The 9,303-nt window shown below is 49.4% G+C and overlaps 2 protein-coding genes across 2 annotated transcripts in view; one reads left to right on the plus strand and one right to left on the minus strand.

Annotated features, from left to right (window-relative positions):
* SCNN1D (sodium channel epithelial 1 delta subunit) overlaps positions 1-4,172 on the plus strand; it is an 18,031-nt gene extending 13,859 nt beyond the window's left edge. Inside the window, exons 8-12 of the mRNA XM_017743974.1 lie at positions 597-835; positions 1,369-1,426; positions 2,155-2,210; positions 2,485-2,560; positions 2,792-4,172. Coding sequence (XP_017599463.1) covers positions 597-835; positions 1,369-1,426; positions 2,155-2,210; positions 2,485-2,560; positions 2,792-3,157 — 795 coding nt within the window. The 3' untranslated portion in view covers positions 3,158-4,172. The remainder of the gene's footprint in view (positions 1-596; positions 836-1,368; positions 1,427-2,154; positions 2,211-2,484; positions 2,561-2,791) is intronic.
* Positions 4,173-8,270: 4,098 nt separating this feature from the next.
* The window catches only part of ACAP3 (ArfGAP with coiled-coil, ankyrin repeat and PH domains 3), a gene marked incomplete at its 5' end in the record, with an annotated part of 37,815 nt that continues 36,782 nt past the window's right edge, over positions 8,271-9,303 (minus strand). The window contains one exon of the mRNA XM_008641160.2: positions 8,271-9,303. This exon is cut by the window's right edge and continues 2,622 nt beyond it.

Genomic DNA, 9,303 nt, shown 5'->3' on the forward strand with positions numbered 1-9,303 from the left:
AGCAGCCTGCCTGGGGTAAGAGCTTTTTCCTGCAAAAGGGGACACATTCCTGAATCCCTCTCTGCTGCTGGGACTCCTTGGATCACTCCCACTTTGGGCCCATGCTCTGCTGAGGCTCTTCCCTCACATGGATTCGTGGACTCACAGAATATCCTGACTTCCAAGGGACCCACAGGATCACTGAGCCAACTCCTGGCTCTGCACAGACACCCCAGTGACCCCACCCTGTCCCTCAGAGCGTTTTCCAGATATTCCTTGAATCCCAGCTGGATCCCTGGCACTTTCCTGGGCATTTGGATATCAAGTAGTGCTTAAAAATCCTGATTAAGGGCATTCATGTAGGGTTAAACTCCTTCATCTCCTCAGCACCATGCTGGTGTAGGAAATTTATGGATGAAATCCCTCCCTGGGAGGGTGGGGAGGCCCTGGGATGGAATTCCCAGGGATTTTATGGCTGCCCCATCCCTGGAAATGTCCAAGGCCAGGTTTGGAGCACCCTGGGATAGGAGAAGGTCCCTGCCTGGGCAGGAGGTGGGAATTGATCTTTAAGGTCCTTCCAACCCAGGATTCCGTGGTTTTATGATTTTAAGCTCTGAATTCGGATTATGAGTCAAAATCTCTGCCTAAATCCTCTGCTCCTTAAGCTTGGCCCATCCTCAGCAGATCAGATCCGTGCCTGGCACTCCGGTGCCCCTCTGGAATCATTCCAAAGGCTCAGGAAATCTCTGAGCCTGTTCCTTCCATCCCTTTTTCCAGGTCACTGCTTTTACCAGCTCTACAACAGGCTCAGGAATCACCACCTGAATTGCTTTGACCAGTGCCCCAAGCCATGCAGGTGAGTCCCAAAAGCAGGGCTCAGCAAGGGAAAACACACCTGGAACTGCAGGGAATTCAGTGGAAAATTCATGGATCAACTGGCATTGGGAGATTCCAGTTTGATGTTTGCACCCCAGAGCTGAGAAAGCAAAAAGATGAGAGCATTAAATTAAGTTAAATTAAATCAGAGCTTTATCTGTGACACCAGAGAGATTTAAATCACCCTGAAATGTTTAATTAGGCCCAACCCAAACTCTTTGTGTCACTTTTCAGCCTGGAATTCTTTATTTTCACCTTTTTTACTGCCAATTTCAAAATGAATAGATAATTTTAAAACAAAGTGTCAGATGTTTTCATTTTGGGTGCATCCCAGTGTTATCAGGACTTGGGAACCATTCTGATTTACCTGAACAATTTTCAGGTAACCTCTGGTTTTGTTTTGTGAGCTGATTTAGGAGGGTTCTCAAGAGCTGCCCCAGGAATTTTCTGCTTTGTTAAATTCCCCCATGCCAAGATCCCCATGGTGAAAATCTCTGCTTTTTCTCTCCTCAGGGAATCCCTGTACAAGGTCTCAGCTGGGACAGCCAAGTGGCCCTCAGCAAAATCCCAGGTACTGCACAAAACCCCTGAATTCCGAGCAAACTCACCCAAAAGGTGGGCCTAGGGAATGATCCTGTGCTTAAACAGAAGGATACAATCCCAGACTGTTTGGGAAGGGGTTGGAAGGGATCTTAAATCTCATTTTATTCCACCCCTTCCACGGGCAGGGACAGCTCCCACAGCCCAGAGCTTCAGTCCTGTTCTAATTCCTTCAATCCTGTTCTAATTCCCAAATTCCTTGAGCAATCCCCTCAGTTCCCACCCCAAACTGGAGTTCCTGGCTCTGCTCCCAGTGGGAGCCATGCTGTGGCTGTTTGGGAGGTGTAAACTCCTCATTTCTCATGTTCTAATGAGCAGGTAATTAACTCACCTGAGTGATGATGGAGATGCAAATCCAGCCAGGACGTTTTAAAAGAGGGAACTGTGTGGTGGGGTTGCCTTTAAAGGCAGAACTTAATGTTGTGAACACCTCAAAATTCAGTTTTTCTTTGATATCCTGGCAAATATTGCTTGGATTTGATAGCTCTCCCTTTATGTTATCAATCAATCAATTACAGCCTTTTTAATTGCTCCAAACTGACATTTTAGTGCTTAAAAACTGCAGTTTTAAAAGTGTTAAACATAAAAAACCTCATGAGGCGGGGTTCCAATAAAAACAAGCATTCCAATAAAAACAAGCATTCCAATCACAAATATTCCAATCACAAATATTCCAATAACAACCAACCTCTGCTGCAGGACTGGGTCCGCCAGGCTCTGAGGCACCAGAATGGCTACAACTCCACCAGCAACAGGTAAAACCAGGGCTAAACTCCTCATCCTTGTAGGATTTGGGGCTGCCAAGGGAGGGCAAGAGGAAAATGGGCAGGAAAATCCAATCAACTCCCAATTTTTCCTCACAAAACTCTGAAATACTGAGGTTTTTTTTCCAAGCTCTGGTTGAACAACCTCAGGGTTCAGTCGGTGTGGGTGGGGGAAGCTCTTTTTTCCCAAAAGCCTGGAGCAGCAGCAGCACCTCCCAGCCAGGGAATGCCCCCCCAGTGCCAACTGCTCCTCTGTGCCCTGCAGGAAGGACATTGCCAAGGTCACCATCTTCTACCAGCAGCTCAACTACCAGGCTGTCAACGAGTCTCCTCTGCTCTCAGTAGGTTCCACCACGCCAAACTCTGTCCCCTGCCTTTCTTTTGGGGTGCTTGGGGTGCGTGGAGGGAGGGCTTTTAACAGCTGCCACCATGGGATTCTTCTCCTTGAGGAAAACTTTGGGAGTTGCACTTTTTCCACAATCCCATCGATTCTCCCTGGGTGCCAACAGCAAAATTCCTGTTCCCAGAGCTCTGCTGTGCCTGATAAAGAAAACTTTGGACTTTTCCCCCAGGAGAACCTGCTGCTGTCCAGCATGGGGAGCCAGTGGAGCCTCTGGTTCGGCTCCTCGGTGCTGTCGGTGGTGGAGATGTTCGAGCTGCTCGTGGACACCTTGGTCCTGTCCCTCCTCTTCTGCTACCAAAGGCTCAGGGCCAAGAAGACCCTGAGGGTCTCTCCCACCATCCCCAGTGTCAGCCTGGCCCTGGAGAACTACAGGGTGGTGCAGGAAGAGCCTGGGAAAGGAGAGGAGGGTGCCCGACCCTCTGGAATGAGGGACAGCACAGGGGAGCTGCAGCTGCAGCCCCTGCCCCAGAGGTGCCCAGAGGTGCTGCTGGATGGGTTTGGGTGCACCAAGGAGGAGGATTTGGGACAGGAGTGAAGAGCTGAGGGGCTTTTGTGAGCATGGAGAGGCTTGGAATTCCCTTAATGCTGTGGGAAGGGTGCCAGCGATGTCCTGGATCCACAGCTGAGCGTGGCAGCTTGGAATTCACCTGATGCTGCTGGAAAGGGGACAGGGACATCCTGGATCCACAGCTGAGCGTGGCAATGCTCCCTCAGCCACTGCAGGTTCCCCCTGCACATCCCTGAGTCCTGCAGCCAGAGATTTTGGATCCCAGGGAGTCTCTGGGAAGGGGGAGCTGCACTTCTGTTGTGGGAATCCTCATCAAAGGCTGCTCCCAGCTTTAATTTATAAATCCTGGTGAGGAAACCCCTCTGTGGCTCCAGCCAGGCCCAGCTACATTTCACAAACCTCCTCCAGAACTGGCTTTTCATGGGAAGAATTCCAGTGTGTGGGACAGTGGAAAGGGGGTTGGAATGGGATGGGTTTTAGGCCCCTTCCAACCCCAAACCATTCCCTGGCCCCGTGCTTCACATCCAGGGTTGTCCTGAGGGGATCAAAGCAAGAGGGGGCTCTGATTCCACCCTGAATTCCCAGACACCTCCTCACCCTTGCAGGATTTGGGGCTGGGGAGGGAGGGCAAGAGGCAGAGGAAACTTCTCCTGCTGCCATTTGGGGCCAAGGCTCAGGATGCTGCTGCTGAGATGCTTCTGGACTCACCCCAGGTCACTCCCAGTGGGTCTGACTCTCCCAGGGGGAAAGAAAAGAGAAGAAAATGGGGTTGGGAACTTTTTTAGGTGCCAGAAAAAGCATCCAATTTCTGTGGAAGGTGCCACAGTGCTGCGTTTTTGTTGCAGCCCGTTTACAAATAGAGAGCATGTTAATATTTGACAGTAATTTATCTGTACATAAAATACAAAAAACAGCTTTATTTTTGATGGTGACTTTGCACAGGAGCATTTTACTCTGTTGTTTATGACTTGCAGGAAACAAGAAACCCAAAAAGCTTTGTTTTTTAAAATTTTTTTTAATAATAAAAGGCTCTGGAATACAGGTTTGGGGAGTTCTTTGTGACTTTGTTTTGCCTTCAGCTGATATTCGGGTTCATTTTTGCCTGACTGTTGTTTCTAAACATCTTAAATGCCCAGACACCTGAATGTACAAAGCCAAATTATGATTTTGGGACCTCAGTTTGCTGCTGGCATCACTGAGAGCCAAGCCCCAACCTGATTTTGAGCCTTAATTTTGTTTGATTTGCTTAATCCTGGCCTCAATGCCCCCCAAAAAATCACTGCATCATGGAATTTAATTCCAGGAGGAGCCAATTTGGGGGCAGAGCATCAAATGCTCTGCCCAGGCCCAGGGGGCAGGAGGTGATTTCTGGTCTCGTGGTCAGATTTGGTACAGGAGGGCTGGGAATTCAGGACAGGGATGGGGAAAATCTGCCACCTTTAGTGGGATAAAATGGATTCTGAGCTCGTGGAAGCACAACCAACCAGTCTGAGGTAGCTCAGAGCTCTCTGCACTGAGGGCAGGGACTAATTTTGAGTTTAGGAGATTCCTCTTTATTCCAGAACCTCCCTCAGCCTGCTGAGTTGGGCAATCAGCCCCCCAAATTCTGCTTTAGGGTCACCCCTGAGGGCTTGGGACATCAGCACCTGCCCCAAAGGGAGCTTTTCCACCTGAGCTGGGCCCTTCCAGCAAAAATCCAGGCCCCAGAGGGAGTCAGTGACAAAACCCCACAGGAATGAACGCCAGGGGAGGGGATAAATCCAGAGCCAGGTCAAATCCGATTTTTCAGAGCTGCTTGGAGCAGGAACCAAACAAAACTCAAGGCCCAGGTGAAGGCACAGAGTTCAGGTGTCCCAGGACAGAACCTCCTGGGCAGGGATGGTTTGTGCTGCAATTCTGGGGGTAATTAAGCACCCTCATGCCATTAATGACGTCCCTAATTTCACATTTGAACTTTCTGGGGTAATTTTTACCTGGTGATGAACCCACAGGGGGAGAGAGAAGGGAGAGATCCCAGGAATTCGGTGTCCACCCTCACTCAGAGCTGCTGTGTCCCCTGGAGGCAGCAGGACAGGGAATTGCTGGGAGCTCCTGCTGATAAAATCACGGATAAATCCTAACAGGTCACTGATCTGTTAGAACTCCCATTTTAAGACTCCCACTGTTGTAATAAAAGAGCAGCCCCAGGTTTTTGAAGCTATTTAAGCATTGAATTCTTGTTAATTAAGGAAAAAGGGTCAATCTTTTTCTGCAATCCCATCTCAGCCTGCAGTGTGCACCTTGGGGTGGTGTTTGAGCTAAAATCTCCATTTTAGGCAGGAAAACACAGCAGTGAAATAAATGGGAAAGGGACAGTGGGAGCAGGGCAGGCATCCCCCACATCCCCTCACTATAAATTCATTGTAATATCACAGCTCTACTCCCATAAATGCCTAAAAAATGCTCCTGATTTCAGAATATTCACCTTATTTAACTCTTCCACTGAGCGAATGAGTCCCCCTGAATTAAATCATTGGGATCTATTAAAAAACCAGAGATTATTCCCCAAATCTCCCCTTCCTGCCCTTGTTCTCTGTGCTAAGCAGGACAGAAATCACAAGGCCAGGCCGGTCTTTTTTTCCTTCTTCTTTTATTTTTCTGCCACAGACACACAGGATGGGAGAACCCACGGGGAAGGATTGCCCTGTGTGGGGAAAAAAAAGGAGGATTTTTCCATGTAGTGCAAGGACAGAGCTCAGGATCCAGCACAGGAAGGGGTGTAATGGGGCAGGGGTGACCTGAGCCTGTCCCTTTTGTCCCAGCCTTCCTCCAGAGCAGCCTGGAGTCATCATCATCATCATCATCATCTTCACCACCAGAGAGTCATAGAAACCCCAGCAAAAAAAAATCAGAATATTTATGTGCCATTCAGTGCCCCACAGCTCAGCCTGGAAGGTGCAGAGGAGAAGGGAAACAGGTTAAAAAAGGGATTTTAGATCCAGTTAATCCAGGCAGCAAGGCAAGAAAGCCTCCAGCAATAAAAGCCAAGAAGGAAAGGGAAGGATTTATTCAGATTTTTATTAACAGTGCTTCAAGAGACCATAGAAGAGAAAGGAGGCGAGGGGGGGAGGAAAAAAAGGCCGACAGCACAGCAAGAGCTTTGAAATTGTACAAAGGTAATTACAGAGAGAATATCTGGTTTTCCAGAGGTATGGGCAGCACAGGCTGTGTGGGGAGAAGGATTAAAAAACCTGGTACAAAGTGGCACCGAAAGCAGGAGGGTGAGGGAGGGGAGGGGGGGAGGGGTGACAGCGGCGTATTTACAGCGAGGGCAGAGCCCTCAGGGGTCCGGCCTGGCCAGGGGTGCCCAAAAGTGACTCTTTCGCTTGGCCACAAAGGGTCCCTGGCCTGGCCACAAAGGGTCCCTGGCCTGGCCAAAGCATCTCTGACCTGGCCCAAGGGCCTCTGACCTCCCTGAAGGATCTCTGGCCTGGCCAAAGGATCTCTGGCCTGGCCAAAAAGGGCCTCTGGCCTGGCCCAAGGATCTCTGACCTGGCCAAAGCACCTCTGGCCTGGCCAAAGGATCTCTGACCTCCCCAAAGGATCTCTGGCCTGGCTAAAGCACCTCTGGCCTGGCCAAAAACGGCCTCTCCCTGTGGCCACAGGACCCGTCCCTGTCCGTGCTGCTGGCCAGGGAAGCTGTGGCCGGCCCCGCCTGGCTCAGGTGGCCCCAGGTCGCTCCTGCTGTGCCACCTCTGGCAACAGGAAGATTTCCACCCAAACTGCTCCATCCTGGGAGCAAGGTCCCACCCCAGGTGTCCTCTCCTGCCATCCCCAGTCCTCCTTGTGCCTTGGGAAGCGCTTTGGCTACACTTCCCCCCTCATTCCCTCCCCATCCAGCTGCATTCCCCCTGGCACAGCCCCAATTCCCTGCGAGGCTGGGGATATGAGGGATATGAGCCCCATTCCTATGGAAACAGCACTCATCTGTTCTGGAATCTCCCCAAAAAATCCCCTTTTCCCCTCAGAAACCCCCTCTCCCTCAGCCCCTTGGTGCCCCGCCGCTGTCCCTGTGCCACCCCACACTCACTTGGGGTTGGCACCAGCTCTCCCAGGGCTCAGTGTCACCTCCCAGCCCGTTCTGTCTTTGGTTGAAAGCAAAAATGCTCCGGGCAGTGAGGGACACGTGGCCAGGGGACAGCCCAGCACAGGGGACAGCCGTGGCCAGGGCCACTGGGCAGGAATTCAGTGCATTTCCTCAGGAGCTCCTGGGGTTTTCTTGCATAAATCATGGCCTTGTTTGCTGCTCTGAGATGTTCCTGATCTCTTGATTCCAAAATCCTCCCTCCAGTTCTCTCTTTGAAGCTGCAGCGTCATTAATTTGATGACCTCAAAGGGCTTTTCCAACCTTAATAATTCCATTTTATGCCCATCACAGCTCAGCTTGTCACACTTTATTTTTGTTAAAGGCATAAAATCTTCCAGCTCCACGTTTTTCCTTTAAAATACTCCAAGAAATTTCCCATCTCAGAGGCAGCAACACTGAAATAACCTGAGGCTTCCCTGGATTTCACTGGAGAGGGAGCACTGAGGGCATTGCTTAAAAATCCAACAAGCTGAGCTCATCCCACCTGGAATGAGAGCCCAGAGATCCAAACCCAGAGACCCAAACCCAGACTGGATCCAAGTCCAGGCACTTAGTTACAGGGTTGGTCAAATAAAAGTGAGGATAGGGAGAGAAATATTCACCCAGATCCCCGAAAATTCCAAGGATGGAGGATCCTGGTGGCTGAGGAGGCTTTGGGCAGTGCCTGGCACTCTGCTTTCTACACAAAGGCAAATTCCTCCTGTTAAATGTGGTTGAAGTCCAGAGAAAACACTCACACACCCTTGGGGAAAAAAAAGGGAGAGTGAAAAACCAGCAATTTTGGGCAGCAAATATTCCAAGCAGGGTTGTACAACACAAATCCAGCTGCGTTTGAGGCAGGAAAACCAAGAAAATGTTCATTTTCTCATCTTCCCCGGAGCCTGGAAATGCATTTCCCTGGCTGGAAATGAATTTTCTGTGCACCTTCCCCACTCTCCCCTCCAAGGTTTGGAGCGCACACACCCCCCCCACACACTCCCCAAGCAAAAATAAAAATCAAAGAAACACAGAAAATAGGGAGAAGTGCCTCCTTAGCGTGTTTTTCCTGGAGAAATTTCAGTTGTAGGGACTGCAGGGTGTTCTCAAGTGTTGGGTTATATCTCAAATTAGAGGCATTTAATGCCTCATGATGAAAACAGAAAGGGGAGGGGGGAAGAAAGGAAAATTAGGGGAGGGAAAAAAAGGCAGGTTTGGAAAAATATTCCCTAGCAATGCTACAAAAAAAAAAAAAAATCCTGACATTAAATACAGACCAACTGTATTGAATAAAAATTGCACTAGTCCTCTGGGCACATCAATAAGAATAAATTAAATACTTAACAATTCCACTGATTAAAAAAGACAGCACAAAACCCATAACAAAAGAACATAAAACCCCCCAATACTGTCAGGTAGGAAAAGTGCACAAAGTTGCTTTATACATTGACTCTAAATAAAGTACCAATACATGTTAAATAGATCAATTGTCTTGCAAGACGCTGCTTTTTGCATCAATATTTACATTTTTTTTTCAACTTCATCTACTCCAGCAGTGAGGCTGAGCTTCCAGGGAGCAAACTGGCCAGGATTTCTGGCCAGAATTCCCAGAAAAAGTGAAATAAAACGACCCAAAAGTGGAAGCCACGGTTGTCCTTGGCTCACAGAAAGGATCAGTCGGGTTTCTAACTCCTCCTAAAAAGCTGGGAAAACCAATTGGGGTGTTTGAAGTTGCTGTACAGGTAAAAAAAAAAACCACAATGACCGTGCTGAAATCCATGAGCAGAGCAGGACCATGGCAGTGGTGAAACTTCTACTTCACTCTCAAGAGCTTTGAAGTACCCTGAAAAGATTCCCAGCGTGGAAAGGGCACGATTCGAGGGGGAATCAGCACCAAAAAACCGCCCCAAGTGATGCAGATCAGCACAAAACGGGGTGCGATTGAAGAGGGAATCCCCTGCAGGAATCTCCCAGCTCCTAACCCGGGAAGAAGAGCAGGATCTTGGATCTGTGGAGCTCTCCAGGTGTCCCAGGGGGATGTGGGGCTGTCCCTGGGCACAGCAGGGTCCTG

The sequence above is a fragment of the Corvus brachyrhynchos genome, unplaced genomic scaffold (assembly GCF_000691975.1).
Source record: "Corvus brachyrhynchos isolate BGI_N302 unplaced genomic scaffold, ASM69197v1 scaffold68, whole genome shotgun sequence".
Classification (NCBI taxonomy): domain Eukaryota; kingdom Metazoa; phylum Chordata; class Aves; order Passeriformes; family Corvidae; genus Corvus; species Corvus brachyrhynchos.